Genomic DNA, 20,370 nt, shown 5'->3' with positions numbered 1-20,370 from the left:
TGTGTAAAACCACAAAATGGCTGTTCACAGTTTTGCAGAATCTTCTCTTTCAACACAAGCCTACCTGTGGGCATGCAGTTATGGTTATGAATGTCACAATTCCGTAATTTATTTTTGCAACAGCAATCTAAAAATATCACATCTGAAATGAAATGCCTCATTACATCAATAATCAGATCTATTTAAGTGACTGTCCGCATGATTTCAAAAGATGATTTCTCAGTCTCTTATTTGGCAAAGTTACTTTGACTGTGCAAGCAAATAGAGCTCAGAACTCAAAACTTCTTTACATAATTTTCTCTAGTTGAGAAAGTATTTCTGTGTACTAAACTATTTCTAAAGAACATGAAATCTATGACCACAAGCTAAAGAATTAAAAACAAAAAACATATTTCTACATATACTACACACCCCTTTTGAACTATTTATTATGAGAAAAAATTAATTCAATGGACAACACTCTTCTAATCCTGAATGAGGGATTAAGTTTAAGTGCACAGAAAATCTTACTAGATCAACACAATTACTATTGGTTAAAAAAAGAATATTAGGAACGAAAGTTTGAAAAATGGTAGTAATTATTTTTTTCAAGAGTTCAGTATAGAAAAAATCTTTTTCACATTAATCTCTAGCTTTTTTATATCAGCTTGCTTTGTTTATTTTAGGGAAGTGATAATTACATTGGCATTTCAAGCCATGAAAACTGTAAGATCGAAAGCCAGTGAATATCAAGAAGTTTTATGTGAATTAAGCATTAAAACAGACTGCTCCTCTAGAAACTTTCTTTCCACTGTAAACTCTAAATCCAAATATTTCTAAAAATAAGAAAATTATTACACTCTAAAAATTAATTCATATGTAGAAAGTTATCTAAGGATTAGACTCCTGTTGCAATATATTTCAACATGCTTCTGTCACAATTCCCCTAATGCTATCATGTAGCTATTTAAAATACTGAGTAGAAACACTTTTTAAAATGCATTGATGACTGAGAGTTATCAAGGTGTGCTTACTTGTTTTCTAGACAAAAGGAATCATTTCAACTAAGGCTCATAGCTCTTACTTTTTACTCAGGCATGCTTACAGGAAGAGTAACAGGTCATTTTCCATGAAAGTAATATGGGCTGTAGGATATAAATTAATGCTTCGGAGTAAACAATGAACAAAAATTAAAAATCATGCTGCTTTGCCTTTCTGCATATAGGAGATGCTGCGGTTTCTTAACTATCTCATTATCCCTTTGCTGCACTCTCTCAAGTAGCTCCATGTCTCTTGTGCTGGGGAACCCAGAATCAGATACAGTATTTTTCAGGTGTGGCCTCACCATTGCTGAGTGGTGGGGCAGAATCAACTCCCTCCATCTTCTGGCAACACTCCTCATCAGCTGCCTTTGCTGTAACAGCACATTGCTGGCTCATGATCAACTTGGTGTCCACCAACCACTGTAATTACCTTTTCTTCTGAGCAAAGGAAATCAATTTGCTTTTCTTTCCTGTTTAAAAGTGTGCAGCCACACTCACTGGTGCAGAGACAGATGGGAATGCAATGGAACTTCTAAATTTAAAGTTCTGAATGACAAATGTGCAAAAAACACACACAAAACATATCACAAGTGACCATTAGAAAATCTATGATGAGAATATAAAACACTTCATTTAGAAGTGTCTCAGTCACCCTAATACTGATATAAACACATTTCTTCACAGTTAAGTAAAAGATAAATTGCCAACACTACAAATGATTGCAGTCAAATTACAGAGAAGCATCTGAATGAGATTTAATGTGCTTATAACTAAAGTTTATTTGGGGAAAAATACTAAGTCATCTCTGCCTAAGCATACTCCACCCTTTGTTTCTTCCTTTTAAAAACAAATTTTGTGTATATATTTTAGTAAGACTACCATGGCATATTGGAAAGAGTGATTTTACATTGCTCTGAGCATCACAATACATGACTGGAAAGAAGCCACCTCTAACACAGCAACACCATCAGTTAAGAAATAGATGCCAAGGTATTGCCAAGAATCTGGATAAATTGACAAGCAGCTGAGTGCTACGAGCAGCATTTTGCTGATAACTTGGAAGCTTCAGCAACCAGACAGTGTATAAGGATTCCCTAGGGAGACCAGACTGTAGCAGGTGTGTCAAGGTGACAAAGTATCACTGCCATACTATCCACTGAATGGTATGTTCTGGCTACCAGATAAAATATGCTGTGACTACAAAAAATAAATGACAGGCTGTCAGATGAAGAGAGAATTTCTAACCCTGTGATTTAATGCACAGGAAATATCTCAGGTGATTTTTTCCTGTGTTTTTTTTTGGTTGGTTGGTTAGTTTTTGTTTTGATTTTTTTAGGTTTTTTTTGGGTTTTTTAGAAGTTGTAGTGCTTTTATTATATTCAAATCTTTGCTAATTGATTCTAATTGCTTCTAATGAGATACCGGTAGGATTCATTATTAAACAGAGAAAACTTACAAATCAAATAGCAAATATGTCTAGAGATTGAGGACTGAAAATCTCATCCACACATAAAGATTGTCTTGGGCATTTATGTTCTGGTTCTGCAGATCTGTGGCTAAAAGTATCCGTTTCATAATCTTCAAAGGTTTGCAATTCTAGTCTTGGCAAGGAGAATAGTGGGAGAAAAGATACTAAAACTTCTGTTTTCTCCACTGACCCTGCATCTGCAGAAAAAACATTACAATACTTTTAAAGCCATAGAGAACAGTCTCCTCACTGACAATGAAAGTAGCAATTTAACAGGTAGTTCTACCAAATACCACCACAGGTTAAAACCAGAAAGATACAATTACTCTGTCTAGAACTACCCTTACTATAAGGTCAAGGTGATCAAGTTTTAACTTTGTTACCCCAAGAGCAGGAGGAAAGCCTTGCAAATCAAGTGATCATTGTCATTTTGAGCTTGTTCAGATAGATAACCAGCATCTAGCACCTCGATGGAGAGCAAAAATGTTGATCATGACACGCAAAATGCTTTTCTGAACCAGATGTTCTTCTGCTTAGCAGTGGCAGTGCTGTGAGATGCCAGCGAATGTTCTCTAGTCCATGTTTTCCTACTTCCCTATCAGCTAATTTTTTTCTCCCTGCTTTGGGTGCCATCCTAACTATTCCCCTCAAAGAAAAGGAACACAGCTTAGGTAGGCAGATCTTAATTAATAAGAATCTTTCCTTCTAAATGTTCTGTGGCTATGAAATAGCCTTTTACTACCAAGGCCAAAGAGCATGTATGGAACATAAGTAGTTAAAATTGCCACTTTTCTACAGAGAGGGATCTGTACATTTTCCTCTCTAGAAATACACACATATATGCATACACACATTACTTTACATGACAAAACTGCACAGAGGAAGGAGCACAGCAGGAGCCACAAGGGTAGGTGGGTGAGCCTAAACCACACTGGACAGCTGCTCCCAGACCCACCACAGCAGTCATCAGCCTACTAAAGCTCATCCTGGTGCTGCCTGATGGGGCAGGAGGAGGGAGCCCCAACAGCCCTGCAAGGGCAGTGGAGGTCCTGGACGAGCCACTCCTGATGCCACAAAGCCAGACCTGCAGAGACATGCCAGTAGGAGAGGCTTCATGGGTCAGGGCACCCCGTGGGAACGTGGAACAGAAGGGGCTGGTGGGGTGTGAGTAGGGGCCATCTGTTTCTGTGCCTGGCTGTTCCCACACCAGTCTGTGCAGTCTGTTCTGTCTCCTCTAATTAAACTCCATTTCTGATAGTTTTCCCGAGCTTACTACTGTGAATGCACAGTGCATGGATGTCTCACTGTCAGTCCTGCTGTCGGACCAGGGGTCCCACGTGTCTCCACAGCAGCACCTGCAGTGAGGGTGGGTGTGCAAGAGAGGGTGTGAGGGCTAGTAAAGAGCATGCTGGACTAGCTGGCAAGTAGGTGAAGCATCCTGGAAGCCAGGCATGTCCCTATGGGTAAGAGCACAGTTGGTTCTGGCTCTTGGAACGACAGGGTAGACACAAGGTAGCCTTGGCCAGCTGCTGCACAGACTATGACATCTGGGGCTGTCCATGAGACCTGTCTGTGTCTGCACAAGAGAGACTCTGTGGAAGGTATTGAGAGGGAAGCACAAGGATTCAGAACCACTGGCTGAGATGTGTCTAAGCCACCCACTGCACAGGTGTGGGTAAGAGAAGTCATGTGAAGTGAGAAGGATCTGCACCAAGGACTAGAGCAGGCCTGTGACCTTGGGGCCTCATGATTCCAGGTGCCAACAGCAGGAAGATGGATCCAGAGCCAACTGGCTACCTAAATCTGGCAGCTGGAAGGATCCTCATTGCAGAATGAATACAGGGTAGATTTGTCTTGCACATCTGTGCATGAAAGTGACATAACAAATGAATCCACAAGATGAACATACGTGTAAGCTTGAAAACATAGATTTAAGTTCTCTAAAATTCGCAAGTTTATTGATACTTGCAAAAGTCAACTGAAGATGTAGCAATTCATTGTCTGCATCAGGAACATGTGTACTTGAAGTTCCACAGCATTTTTAACATTGGCCAATTGAGGTAATTTTGGTTTATGATTTCCACACCAAAAATAAAAAAAACAGGCAAACAAAAACCACCCAAAAAAGCCAAAGCAACTGTGTGAAAGACACACACTTTGCAAATACACTGAAAGCCATGGTCAACTGAAATAGTATTGAACCCTTTTCTGTATTTATGAAGAAATGCAAAAAGGTGGTTGGTTCGTTTTGTTTTGTCAGGAAACAAAAGCTTTTAATATCTCTAGTCATTCAGACCTTCGACTGAGATTTATTAACCTGTCAAACTAAAGCAATTTTACAACATACACAACTGCAGTTCATTTCAGAACATTTATTACTCTGTAAACAGAAAATCCAGATTCTTCTTAAACAATCTGTCCCTTTTCTTTCTCTTGAAGCAAGAAGAAAGGCATAGTAGTAAGAGAAATTCTAAGTGAAAAAGAAAGAAGTATTGATGAACTTATTTATACTAATATGCAAACTCCATAAATCTAGAAATTAAAACAGACATTTATAGTGACTACCTCAACTAAAAAATTAATATTCCATGCCAGTAACTTACATCAAACAAAATCAAATAGGGGCACAGAAATGAGAAACAGTTTTAATTAAAGGTGGTCAGAATACTGAAATGAGGATAGCCTCTGTGGAGGAGATGATGTAGACACACCCTAACTCTGGGCAATGTGGATGAGAGGGAAAGGCAAAACAGAGCAGGGACACAGCTCTATGTTTCCTTTGTATATTTCGTGCTATGTAACTCAGCTCAAATGGCACTGGGAGACATTTAGAAAGGAGGAGGTTAATTAGGAGGCTGAAAGTGAAGGAGTACCTGGAACATCCACACCTTATCTGGTTATCCAGTCTCTCTTTATGGAGAGAAATGTGATTGTAGGGAATGGGTTCGTGCTGTTTGGAGATAGAGCCTCATCTAGTAGCCCAAGAGAGGGAAGGCAGCTACAGCTCTGTGCTCCTGGTCCAAACAGTAGCAAGGCTGAGCACATAATCCCGCAGAAAGCACATGCACACAAACATATAAATAAATATACATGTCTACCTGTATCTATATACACAGATTAATGCCGCTTCCCATACTCAGCACTCCCATGGACCCACAAGGTTGTTCAGCTGCCTCTTCACTAGCACTCACACGTTTGCTCTCACTCGGTCCAGCCACTGGCACTGCAGATGCATGGGCTGGGTCTCTGTGACCTGCAGTCCCGTGTTGGGGGCTGGCACTTGATTTTGCACAGTTGCCAGCACCCAGACCCTTGCTCACTTCAGCCACGGGCACCATGGACATACGGGCCTCTGCTCAGGGTCTGACTCCAGTTGTTGGCCATACACACATACAGACTCACAGAACAGATGTCCCTCAGTTAGAAGTAGAATTTGCTAATGTAGGCCACACTAAACTGGGAAGGAACTGCATATGGCCAGAAAAGTGTGTCTTACACATCCAGTGTTTTTTTAGCCTCTTATCACTCTATCTCCCTGTAATAAGTTCTGATCAACCCCCAAATCCTCCTCCTCTGCATCCCGTACTCTGTGCCATGCCCTTGGCAGCATCGCCCCTCCGTCCAAAAGGGTATCCTACACTGATTCACTTTGATGGGTCTCATGGTTGGATTACTCACTTTGACAGCTTTCCTGGGACAGCGCTGGGAGGGCCTGAACAGGCTGTCCCTCCCTCTGAGTCCTTAATGTGGGCTCCTGTCTGCCTTTGGGAATCTGTGCTGCCCTGGTCTTATAGAGACCAGGTGTGATGATAGCTTCTGCGGTAGGTGTAGGAGCAGCTGGGCAGAGTGTGATTTGGGATCCCGCACCTGCTGTCACCTCTCTCATCTCCTACATCAGTCTGCAGACAAGCTTTTAACACACAGTCCAATATCTGCATCCTGTAGTGGATCTTCCTTAGGATCTATCCAATTCTATGCAAGTTTATGCATCACATGCTGCTTGATTCCTAACATGCAAGACCAGGAATCCAAGTAGTTTCTTTCACAGGTCTTTATAACCGGGGCTTGACGTGCCATACACTACCCTAAATATAGAATCAATGGAAGGAAAAGCAATGCTCAAATCAGACATCCTATTTTTTCTTTCTTCTTGATGCTGCTATTATTCCAATGTTCAGTCTGATCCTAAAGCAATACACCACAGCGTGTCACAAGCATTATTATGTCTTTATACTGTCAAGTAACTGAAATCCTTTTATTAAAATATAGCATTCTATGATAGATTTCTTCATCCTTGGACTGACATTGAGCCTGAAGCTCTTACTAGCAATCACTTTACACAAAGCCAGATCACATACTCAACTCAGACAGAGCAGCTAAGGACTCAATTCACAGATTTTTAAAAATGGTGTTAAAGCTGATGAGACTGAATTGTTCCTTAAAAGAACAGATACATTTCAAAATTTCTGAGGGAAACTACACTGAAAGCCTTTTCTGAATAACTGACTTAAGGAACTTTTTATTCACCCTTCATTAATACTGTATTATTAAAACAAAATCAGAGAAACAAGACAGTTACTCCACTAAATATTCATCATCTTAAAGAAAATTAAGGCTGTCATTTACTAATATCACAGCTGTAAAGAGGAACCGTAAATAGGAAGATATCAGTGAAACAGTTTTCCATCAGCCTACTCAAAGTCAACAATCATCTTTCAAGCATACTTGCTCTTCAGCTGATTGCTAAGATGATAAGAAAAAAAACCCAAGTGACAGGAGGAAGGGACAGCAATAAATTGTCCAAATGCTTTAGAATTACTAGTTAATGTAATATGAGAAGATGAAACTCTGACATAAGTGTTTCTAAAGAAAACCTCTTTACTTTGAGAGACATGCCAAAGAGCACATTTGCAGTTGACTCTTTCCACTATCTTCATGAGATTTTAAATTTAGACATGTAGCATCCTAAATGTTCAAAGACTTTTTGCCATAATGCTAGCTCTGTCACATCTACCAATCCTCTTGAGACAGAATGTTTAGCCTCAAATAAGTAAATGCTTTTCCTATTTCAGTATATAGATCATTAACTTATCTATGTTTCCTCACTCTTCATCTACACTCCCTAAAAAAGTGCTTGAGAAAGCCGTAAGGACAAATGGGCTACTGCACACTATTAACTCTTTATAATTTATAATAAAGCTATATAGATTACTTAATGCAGTCACAAATTCAAGTTTTCACTTTCATCTTCAAGGTCCTATATTATCTTACCCACAATTACTGCATGTCTTGCTTTTATTTCCTTCTACTCCCTAGACATCTTCTATCCTTCCACTTAATTGCATTCTTTATCTCTTTCTCCCACTTCCAGCCGTACGTCTTATATCATGCTGACCTCTGTGCCTTGTACAATCTCCATGCCTACATTCTTCATCCTTCTGCAGTATCTTTAAAAATACACCCTTTCAGGAATCACTGGTACATGCTCTTCTTCCTCCTCTTCTTATTGCTGAGCTATTAACTGAAATTTGTCTTGTTTAAATCGCTTTTGCTCCTTGCTAGACCAGGGCAGCAGGGAACACAGATGAAAGCTAATGAAGAGCTGTCTGATTTAGTTCTTAATTCTATCAGGAATGACAAGGGACAATACCTGCTTGTCATCTAAAATAGGAACTTGGAATCTTGTTCACGAAAAAAAAGCCACAATGATCATTATACATCAACCAGTGTGCATGTAATGATTACTTTCTACAAGCTACATCTGTACTTCCTACACTCTTAGATGTTTATTTCAGTTCTCCAACAGTTGTCCAGAGCACACTCCGTGCCTATGATCCAGCATACATTAATATGATGCTTTTTATCCCCTCACGGTTTAATGTGTACTTAAGTATAAATATGATGACCATGCTAAGCAGAAAACATCAGGGAACTCAGAAGCATTCCTAGGTCACAGTATGGTAGTCAGAGCATTATTCCTGACTTCTAGAACACCTGACTGCAGAAATTCCACCTTCCCAAACTTCAAACACCTACTTCACACAATATAGAAGTTATTCTATGACCATTGTACTAGTTATTACTATAATTATAAAATATTATTATCTTCTGCTGAACGTCTTAAAATAACTTCAAATATTTTTTGATGAAATTTAAAAAAAAAACCTTCTGAATGAAAATTTTTGGCCTGGAAAGATAAAAACTCACAACTGAAATCAGTCTTCAAATGATGTATCATAGCTAATCTTAAAACTGCAAATGCATTCTACCTAAGACATATGATCATTCCCTCATAAAATGAAAGGTTCTGTTGTAATTCTCTTGGGGTAACTGCATTACTGAAAGTGAAAAGCATTAAGATAAGTTACATACCATTATGTTTTTTGCCCATGGCACTTTTTTGAGTCAGTAATATTTTGAGTCTGTAATAGTTTTGAAGTTCAGGACAATAGGCTGCAACCTTTGATGTCTCCAGTCTGAGCTACAGGATGCAAGAATGTATTCTGGAGACAGTAACTGAATGGATCACTGTGACCAGGTATCTGTTCAGGAGAAAGAGGACAATTTTCTAATGGAGGAAAACATATTCTGTGACAGAAGATAATTTCAGTAATGGATGAAATCTCATCAACTAGTCTTTGCTAGTCAGCAACACCTTGAGGCCTCGAGGCAACTGAACTATGAAATAAAGGAGTTACTAACATCAAAACCATTTCCATTACTATGCCAGTATTCAGAAAATAGTTACAGATGAATTTTAAAATAATTCTCATTCTATTCAGGGAAGTATTGACTAGCAATCCTTATCCCTATATTTGGTAAAATCTGCTGACAACATAAAGTTATGTAAGTCATCTGGGATAGCATCTCTAACAACCTTGAAGTGACAAGGTAGTCTACTGGGTGGTCAAGTGTCAAATGAAATAAAATGGTCAAGAAATGTAGGCAGCACACATTAGCTAGAAAAAAATAAATGACATCTACATTTTCTAACATTTGGTTTAAGTACTGGACATTGCTGTAGACAGCTCAGTGAAAACTCAGAGGTGAGGTGATACTGTTTTATACTCACAGACATAAATGAAGTAGTCTCCTCTGGAATGTTCTATGTGTTATAATGCCACAGACACTTTTCTATGTTAACATGTTTATGCTAGGAAGGGTCTAAAGAAATACAATCAGAATGCTTATGAGGAGAAAAAACCCCAAACCAACCATAGCATCACCCACCCTATGCCCCCCCAAAAAATTCCAAACACAACCCTTTCAGATGGTGAGGTTCAGAACAGACTCTATTTTCGAGTTTTATTTATAGAACAAAAAAACCAAAAAAAGATCTTGCAAGCAGTACTTAAAACACTGAGTGGCAGATGCTAGACACCAGATCAGTTATTATTTGGCCAGAACCACCTTGTCTGTCTGTGTGTGTGTCAGGGAAGGGGAACAGACCTTTAGCAGTGTTCACATGGTCAGCCCAGACAGCTCCCAAGGTTTGGCCACATGGCATGAAGGCTGCACGGAGTACCTGTCGGTCAATAAGGTGTGCCTGATAACCCACCCACACCACACCCCTGGAGCCTCTGCTTGTCTGTGACACCCCTCACTGTGGCCAACGGGACAGTGAATGGCCAGTGAACCAAAGGTCCCTCCTGGGAGAGTGGCCACAGTGACCAGAGCAGATGAGGTGGTCTCTCATGTGAGCCCTGGCCTGTTCTCTTCAAAGCCATCAACATATGACCTTCTGACTGGTAGCTATGTTTTTTCTCTCTTTATTCTTTCTTCTCTTAATCTCTCTTTCTTTATTCTTTTCTTCCTCTTGTGGGTAACTTAAACACTTATTTTCTGTAAGGTGTGGATACCTAACTTAAATGGCATGGAGTTTGTGTTTGCTGGGTGTAACAAAAGTTCCTTAGTACAGCAGTGCTTGTTAGTCCTGGTAATCTGTTGTATTGCTTTTGTGAACTTGCATGTTTTTTTTTCATATAAAACCCTTTTTGCCAAAATGCCTATACTTTTACCAAATTGAAAGAAATTTCTTAGAGAAAAATGTGTGGTTATTATCCAGATGTAAACTCAAGGTATCAAAGAACCAAAGGTTTTACAGGGGTTCATACAGGCCAAATCTCTTGAAGCCTAAAATTAAAATGTACACCTGGTAAAAGCTGAGCCTTCTGGAGTGGCTTGTAACAGAAGACCAATTACTTATCTTTCTTACTCATGAAATATAAAAAACTGACATTGGAACATATGTAAAAGATTTACAGAATTCATTGTCTCAGACACACATCAGTATCAAGAAAACAAATAAATACTGTGCAAGGGTTACTATAGCCTGTTTGTTTGTTTGTTTTTGTTAAAAAAAGAGCTTTCAACTACTTGATATGGGAGCAATTCAATTTAAGTGGATAAATTAACCCCCTCTAGCTAAAAGGTAATAAGTAAGCCTGTGGTACTAGCTGCCATCAGAGATGGTCCCAAGATAAGATGGACACTGAAACTGAGTATTAACAGCAATTCCTATATTCAGTATCACTTAGACAAAAATGAAAAGGTTTCTTTTCATGGAATAGGAGGGCAGCATTTCTACCACTGCTTGGAATTGCATTATACTTTAAATCAGAATCACTTCAGTCTTACTGGAGCTTAACTTGAACCATTGCCTTCTCGGCTTTGAATCACACTACTATTCTAAGATAAAAAGATGCTGGAATGGAAATGTTAAGAATCCTTTTTAACTAGACTAAATCTTCATGTCTTCAGCTCTTGCAGATACTACAAGATCTTTTATCTTTCTAACACCTATCACAACTATAATAATAAAATCTCCAACATTGTTTTATGGAGTATACTTTGTAACCTTCTTTAAGTCCATTTATTTTGTAATACAGCAATAAACCTGCACAAAATCCTTTGCCCTGTTTAGATTATAAATAATTTGCCAGTGTTAATTGATGTTTCTGAATGTAGGTTTTCTGCAACCAAGCCAAAAAGACAGACTCTTACAAATCCTTTATCACACAACCAATTAAGCAGACCCCTATCACATATACCAGCTCTATGAAAACTACAATGAGATCTCCAAAAAGAGCAAATTACAAAACCAAGTAAACAAAAAACCTGAAAAAGAATGCAAAAATGAATTTACCCTCCCCTAGCCTTAGTGCATTAAAACAAGACATAGTTGAACTTAGTGTTTCAAAGGTTTCCAGAGGTTTCCCCATGACAATAATTTACAAAGAAGCAACTGAAAAAATACTGCCAACAATGCAATTCCTTGTTTCAGTGTTCAGTCTTTGTCCTGAAACTGTTGAAAAGCAGTTACAACAAGCTCTGGGGTGATTACAAAGTTAACTTCACATACAGAGATCAGTGCGCTAGATGTTATTGAAAGAGGATTTATTCATGCTTGCTATAACCCAAAACACATTAAAAATATTTTTTGTGAAAATTCTTGTTAATTAAAATTTAATTATTCAATGACTGCTTTTTGGCATCTCCAAGAAAATGCTCAAGGTCTTGAAAGAACGAAAAGATAACTCAGTGAGCAATTCATCATAAAATAAGGATTTCCTCCCTCTTTCTTCTACTTACCATGCATAATTAATATGTGATAATACCCATAATGAGTTTCCTAAAACAATTAGCAACGCATCTCCAGTGACCTCCTAATCTGAATATAATGCTTTTAGAATTTGGAGGTGTACCAGTCTCTCTGTGCTTACACACTCACCTCACGTAGAAGCAAAGAAGGCTGCAGAGCATAATTTATTATTCTGCATCATATTTCATCAAGTCCCTTAGCAGCTGCTTGATACATTATCAAGACAAATGCAAGGAAAAGAAAAAATTATTCCTGCCTCTCCACCCCCCAAGTAGGGTACCCCAAAGACTAAGTACCAATTATAATCCTTCTTTCCTCTTTCAATCAGATACATTAAGGGAAAGCAAACCTTGACCAGGTTACTTTTTGCGTGGAATTTCAATAACTTTTTTCATCTCTGTAAGACAAATACATCCATAAATAAACATGCACTGCAGTAACAAGGGCAACGTCTGAAACCCTTAAAAGCTAAATTACTTTCAAGCCATCCAACATCTCATTTTATTTCCACAAATATATAATAAAGACTATCAGCACAGGGAGTGGTGGGTAGGTTGAGAGGGTGGGTGTGTGCATGTGGGGACACAAAAGCACACGCCTCAGGAGAAGAGGGAGGAAGAAAATCAACCATATGAACAGAGAGCATAATTGAAAAAAAACAAACCAAAACAAACAAAAACACACAAAACCAAACAAACAGTCTGCTTCCTTTAATAATCTTGTAAATATAAAATAGTGGCCTATTATGGATGTATGGAAAAGATGCCTGTGTATAGTAGTGCAGAGGACCAGATCTCTAAGCATGTTTTGTCTCAAATGTTCTGAGTATTGCAGCATGAAAGGTGATTGGAGGAGAAGGTCCCATGGAGGTGGGGGCAGTGCTGTTCTGAGCAAACTTCCTGCTCCTCCTTGAGAGTCCTACTGAGCCTTCCCATCAACTCTCTTTTTTCTGGACAAAGGCTGGCTGTGCACATGTGAATGAAACAAGCAAAGTCTAATCGACATGAGGCGTGCACCAGGTTATGAAAGATGTCACATTGGGCCCTCTCTCTTTTTGTCTCTCTTCCCTCTCTCTTTTTTTCTCTTTCATTTCCTTTGTTTTGCAACCCCAGCTCTGGACCATCCATGCAGCAGCACCAAAGCAGGATCTGAGCTGATATTCCTTGTTTTCCTTTCCTTTGCCCTGGAAAAGTATGGCTATCATATTCAACGCCATACTCTTACTGAAGAGTCGTGGGAGGGGGAGGGCTTGCGGAAGTCTCTGTGGCTTGTGAGCCAGCACCTTTGGTTGTGTGTTAAGCTTTGTGAGTCAGTACCTTTGAGGTGTATTTTGCGTGAATTGTGAAGTGTACTGTGCAAAATCAAGGGCTTGTTAGCTGACACTTTTTGTGGAAATGTATTGTAAGAATTTAAGGGTGTTGTTAGCCAATACCTTTGAGTCTAAATATTGGGCTGGCTGCCACAGTTAAGAATACTGTATAATAAAACATGAGTTCCCTGACACATGGTCTGGTAACAAACATCACACCCTCTACCAGTGGGTCATGACAAGTACATCTTCAGAATTCATGGACTATGAGATGTGGTGAAATATCTCACATTCTTTTCTGTACAGCCATGTCTGTTACACTTATAGAAGCTGGGGGGTGAGCTTCATAATCACAGACTTCATCATCCAGCCTGGGAGGGCTACATGCTTAGACTTTGTAGAGGCTCAGGAAGGTGCAGGGTTCAGCCAACAGACTGTTCAGCAACGTATTACATTAAAAGTACATTCCACTAGGAGTGCGGTGCTCTTTGCATCCCAAGGTATAAAATTTCTAGCAGTATTTCAAGATGGAGGTCCTAACACATAAAACCAAATTCTTAATACCTATTTTAAATTGCTTAATACACATTTTAAAAGTATGATTTATTAATTTATTCTTTTAAATTTTTCCAGTGTCTGTCTGAAATCAATAGGTGCTCCTGCAATAAGGGGATTTATTATGTTTACTATTTTGCAGCACCCACAGTAGCAGGAACTCAAGAACTAGGCCAGTGACATATACTAAATACTCAAAACACAAGTTGCCATCTAGAAATAATTCTTCAGTCACACTGCAGAATAAGAAAAGTTTTATGAATTCAGCAAAAAGTTCTACTCAAGAACCTTCCTAAGAAAACAGCTCATGCATCGTGTGGTAACCAGGACAATCCCCAATGAAACGCAGACTGGAACACTGAATTTCTCAGCCTGAAAATTGCTCAAAAAGATGTTTTTCCCAATTTTTTTGAGGAAGAATTCCACAATGTGGACAAGACAAGGAGAAAATTCTCTTCTGATCTTCTTTAAAAAGAAAACAGAAGTCCCACATTACTGTTATGTCCTCTGTGGTGAATTTTTCTTAACATTTTAGAAATGTGCTGGAACTACTTTTCCAATTATGCTTTACAAAAGACTAACTGCAAGATATGTTTAGATCCTGGTAAAAAGACACAAGCTGTTGAGACTGGGCAATTTTGGATGAATACATGAAAGTAAAAACTCATTTCTCAGAAAAGCATAAAATCAGTAAAAGGGAGTTTCATAGTGAATTTGGCACTTCATCGTGGTTGGAAGGCAGAGAAGTGGAAACATTCGGTTCTTAAGCCAATAGATACACACTTTCAGATTTCAGTTGTTATCTACTTTCAACACTTCAGGGCGTGTTTTGCATGACAGAACTAAATTAACTTGGGTACACCAAAATGATGAGACAGAGTTCCTTCACCTTCCAATCACTCCATGTACAGTAACAGTAAAAGCTATGAAATCTACATCTATGCAATCTAAACCCATTAAGGGAGTGAACTCTGCTTTTGCTGTAAACTTAAGCACACTGTGTGTACTCAGGAGCAGTGGTTTCAATCTCCTGTAGCACTAAACCAGTTGCTCAGCAGTCCCACCACCTCCAAAGGAGCCCCAACCCCTCGACAACACAATTCTGCCAAGGGAGAGTCTTTGCTCTCTCTGGAAGTTGCCCACAGTGCAGCAGAGGATGCAAGGCTAACAGGGGACTCCATAGAGGCGCTTTCTGCAAGCAGTGACGAAATGATCTTAAAAAAAGCCCAATAAGGAAACACACACCAGAAACACTCAAACATCCCAGACCTTCATTCAGTGTACTAAACACATGGCTACACTTGGAGCTGGCATCATCAAATCAGACAACATAAGAAGTCCTTTATTGGCTCTAATCCATCAAATGCCTAATTTGAATTAATTAGTGAACTGTAATTACATCAGTATGGACAAGAAAGTCAAGTGGCTTCCAAAAAGAAAGCCTAAATTCTGCTTTCTACCTCCAAATGCACTATGATCCAGAAAGAGCACACTGATCCCTCTTCATGCAGCAAGCAGCCACTGGAATGTGCTGTATATGCCTCTATACAGACCAGAGTGTCCAAAACCAACAGTGAATGACTACAAACTCTTTGACATCTGTCCTCCTGAATGCAGCCTAACACTTAAAAGTCAGGCATACTCTGACCATTACGCTTGCATGTTATACCCACAGGAAAAACCAAGTATCTAGCAACATGCTAAAATAACTGGTAAGAACTGTGAGTCCAAGGACATAAGACAGTAGAGCCTGGGTAAATCAGAATGGCTTATACCATGAACAGCGATTTAGAAGGTGAGATGAGGAAAAGTTGGTAGCATAGGCCTATGCAATGGACAGACCACAGCTAAGGCTGAAGAAACAGCTATTGCTGTAGATTTAAACTAAGCTGAAAAATGTCAACGTGCTTTTACATTTAATGCTTTTATTATCTCTAAAATAACAAATCTGTGAATTGCAAACAATCAGTAAGTCAATTAATTTATAAAATGCAAAAGGAACAGATTTATGATGACTAAAATACATGAATTCAACAGCAGGGATTCCAATTTACAGCTCAGTGTACCACCTGGAATGGCTGCTCATGTCTGCAATTTCTGTACTTTAACTAAAGGACTCCTAATAAGTTAAATCTCCAGGTATACATAAAGAATAAGAGAAACATCACTAATAAAATAGCTGCTAATCTGAAAATCATAATAAGGGAAATATACACACTACATGCCTACACTAAAAATGGTGAAGTTGAATGGAGAAAAAAAGAAAATTAAGAGGATAATGGTAAAAAAAGGGGGTTAGCATCCTTTTTACAAAAACCCACAATAATGATAGTTACATCAAGTGCTAAATCACCCTTCTTCATCCTCTGCTTTCTTTGTACAATATACAATAAAATTACAAAATATTTGTATGTCATACCATTCTGAATCTATTCCTCTTTCACTACATCTGCAGCAAAAAGTCACAGAAAATTTCTCTTTGAACATCTCCATTCTATGACAAAAAAAGTCCACTGAGACTCATAAATCCTAATGCCATTTAATCAGTCTGAAAAAAAATTTAATGAGCTCTCACTAGATTTCGCACAGAGATTATTTGTAACTATGGGATCAATTAATTAATTAGAAATGGAAGAAACTGCAAAGAAATAGTGGTTTAAATTAAGGCGATGATTTACATCACTTGGAACTTTTTAAATAGAACAGATTGGTTCTTGGTAAGAGAGTTATGACCATTTGTATTACTACAATCTATTCCTCTTTTTAAACAGTGGATATAAATGGATTTATTTGCTTTTGAAATACTACTAGTAAGGTCCTTTATTTTACTGAAAAGCTATAGGCAAATCAACCAAAATACTGGAAAGGAAGGCCTTAGCCCACAACACCCTTAAGTAGGAAGACAATTAATCTGTGTAGTTTTGATGAGAGAAGTATGTGCAAATGTTGGCAGAGGAATGTCTGAAGTCCTCTGAGTTAGAGCCATATTTAAAATAAATTTATTTATATATATTTTTTGTTATTATAAAACAAAACTTCTTTAAGATGGTATTGAAAATTTATCTTATATACAAATACACACAAATGGCCATGTTATTATGAACTCTTTTAAAACAAAAAAATAATATTCTAGTACTTATAAATACCAAAAGCATGATTTTAATAATGTGAGCCCTATGAATTAAAGTGGACCAGAAAAATATTATATAGCAAAAGTACTTTTGTTGTCTTATTTTTTTTCCCCAGATCAAATCTGTGAAGTTAATCACTGAATCATAGGATGAGTAACTTTGGAAGGGACCTCTAGAGCTCATCTGTGGACAGTGTACTGACAAATTTTGAGTATCTCCAAGGATGGAGACTCCACAAACCCTCTAGGCAACCTCTACAAGTGCTTGGTCACCCCCACAGTAAAAAAAAGTGTTTCCACATACTCAGTCTCCTGTGTATATCTGTGCCCACTGTCTATGGATATTCTGTCACTGGGCACCACTGAAAAGACCCTGTCTCCTTCTTTACATTCTCTCTTTAGATATTCATACACAGTAAGATCCCCCTGAGCATTCTCTTCGCCTCATTCCAACCACGTTATTAAAGTTGTTAAACAGGGCTGTACCCACTATTGACCACTACTCACTGACAGCCAGCTAGGCTTGTACCACTGATCACAACCCTCCAGGCCTGGCCATTCAGCCAGTTTTCAAACCACCTCACTGTCTGCTCATCCACAGCTTCTCTATGAAGATCATGGGGGTGAGAGTGTCACATCTCCTGTAGTACAGGAGACAACAGCCACTGCTCTCACCTTGTCCACCAGGTAAGACAACTTCATCAAAGAAGTTAATCAAGTTTGTCAAGCATGATTTTTCCTTGGTGTTGCCATGCTGACTGCTCCTGATGGTTTGCTTTTCCTTACTGTGCCTGGAAACAATTTTCAGGATTAATTGTTCCATTACCTTTTGCCATGGATTAAGGTGAGGCTGAGCAGTCTGTGGATCCCTTTGTCCTCCTCTTTGCCTAACTTCAAGACAGAAGTGATATTTGCTTTCTTCACTCTTTGAGCATTTCTCCCAGTGGCCATGACTGATCAATGATTATGGAAAGTGGTCTTGCAATAACATCTGCCAGCTCCCTCTGCACTCCAGGGTGTTTCCTATCAGGATCCCTGGACTTACTGATGTCCAGTTCAATAGTATTCCCTCACCAAAATCCAAACAGAAAGAATACTATGAAAAGTGTTTTTCAATTGTCTAAATAAAATCTATGAAAAAGAACAGTGTTTTGAACATTGAGGCCTGAAATTTCTACAATATTCAAGAACACATTGTTTCTACATAAGTACAGCTCCAGATGGCTTTCACACAAGTTTCATCTGTGCATTTGAGAGCAGAATTTGGAACACATATTTTTAATTTAAATATTAATAAAATGTAAATTTTCTAGTATTTAATCTCCAAATTATATTTTGATTACCTGACTGATTTAATTAATTATTTATATGACTGTGCATTGTTGCTAGTGTCGGAAGTTCATATGATGCTTGAGATAGCACAAGATAGCAAGACTTAGGCCAAATTTGAAGGGTGTATCTTGTTTGAAATTCCTGTTCTCTGGTTTCATTATGCTTATTAAGTTCCTAGTTAAGCAAAACCTGCAAATCTAAAGGTCAACATTTAAGAAATTCCCAGATGGACAATTATGACATCCTTCAATGACAGTAAAGCACACATCATATCCATTTATATATCACATTAAATACTTCTCTACCTGGGTGGTCCCGTGGTGTAATGGATAGCACTCCAGACTCTGAATCCCAAGGACCTGAGTTCGAGTCTCAGCAGGGACTGTCCCCTGGCAGTTCAATGCCTCCCTGCCATCTGATCTCATCAGATCTTGGACTGCTTCTCAATATTTGCTCTGAACTGAATATTAACATATCCAAAATTCATAACTCCTTGACTCTAAGGTGAGATTTACAGCCTTGCTGCTCAGATTCTTCAACATTTAGAACAAGCCACACATACAAGGCCTACCCACACAAGTACCTAACAATGTCCATACAACGTCATGTGCGTGAACATGTTTATGTACATTTGGTGTATCTTTTGTAAACATGCAAGCTTACTAATGAAGTTGATTAACATACAGAGAATATCAAGAGAACTTGCACCAGAACAAAAAAAATCGAATGAAACCAAAACCCAAACCCAGTTTGATTATCACTGGTCAACAGTAAACCACACTGCACCAAACTTACTTCACTGTGTATTCTCAGAACTGTGTATTCTCAGTTCTTTTAGACTCTGGGTGAGAAGCTGAAACATGAAAGGCTGAGAAATCTTAGCTAATCATTCCGTATGTATTTGTGTAGCCATTTTTTCCTCAATAATCCTACTGAGAGAACAGTAATCACAGTCTAATCTACCTAAATTTCTTCCATAAAATTAGTATGTAATGCATTTTTCTTCAGTAATGAAACTCTGAAACTTCAAAACTTATGTTCCACTTGGGACAGAGAAGTGAGAAAAATATTGTAAAGATAAAGGCAATTTAATTTAAAATAAAACTCTCAGTTTATCTTTCAAATATCCTCCCTACAGATTTCTATTTCAGAATAAAATTTGGAAAGTTATATATTATGAGGGAAAAACTAAACACATCTACTATTTGAGAAAGATTGCTTAAATTGATAATTTTTAAATCGGAAACAAGAACTATGATCGCAGAAATTTAGACTGCAAGAGGAAAGATGTGGTTTAGGAAAAATAAATGCCCTCTTCACAAAGAACAATCTTGAATGTTTCAACACTTAAGAGGTAAATCAGTCATGAATGTATGAAAAATAAACCGATCTATGCTTAAAAAAACTGTTTTCAAACTTTGAATAGTGAAGGTGAGATTGCAGATTTATGTACACAGCAGAAAATCATTACACTTTCCTCTTACTGCATGGTACCATGTAGTAGATCAGAGCAATCTGTAATACAAATACTAGAAGCAGTGAGGGGAAATCTCTTTCTTTGACAGCACAAACATCTTTGAAAATAGAGGTTGCTGATTTTTACAATATTTATATTAAATTTAATCTATTTATCACAATTAAAAAAAACAAAAACAACCAAATAGAGGCCAAACAGAATATTCCTAAATTTAATTTGTCCCCTCCCCTTCTTACCTTCTCTGGAGGTGCAGGAGGGTGAAATCTCTTTGCACAAACTAGAAATGCATCAGGGTGTGGCTTGCCCTCCTTCACCTCAGGGTCATCTCCCAACACAATATGATGAAAAAGACCAAAAAAGTCTTTGTGTTTGGTTGTTTTCATCTGAAATGAGGCTTCACCTGAGCTGGTGGCAACAGCTATGGGTATGTTGTGTTTGTGTAAATGACGGACCAGCTTATTAACACCTGCAAGACA

At 38.3% G+C, this 20,370-nt stretch overlaps 1 protein-coding gene across 1 annotated transcript in view; it reads right to left on the bottom strand.

Annotated features, from left to right (window-relative positions):
* Positions 1-20,370, bottom strand: part of PUDP (pseudouridine 5'-phosphatase) — a 61,105-nt gene that overhangs the window by 7,163 nt on the left and 33,572 nt on the right. Inside the window, exon 3 of the mRNA XM_071565977.1 lies at positions 20,131-20,360. Within this exon, the coding sequence (XP_071422078.1) occupies positions 20,131-20,360 (230 nt within the window). The remainder of the gene's footprint in view (positions 1-20,130; positions 20,361-20,370) is intronic.

Source organism: Pithys albifrons, chromosome 1 (genome assembly GCF_047495875.1).
Source record: "Pithys albifrons albifrons isolate INPA30051 chromosome 1, PitAlb_v1, whole genome shotgun sequence".
Lineage (NCBI taxonomy): Eukaryota > Metazoa > Chordata > Aves > Passeriformes > Thamnophilidae > Pithys > Pithys albifrons.
The sequence above is the reverse complement of the archived record's forward strand: the minus strand, read 5'-3'. Positions and strand labels throughout refer to the sequence as shown.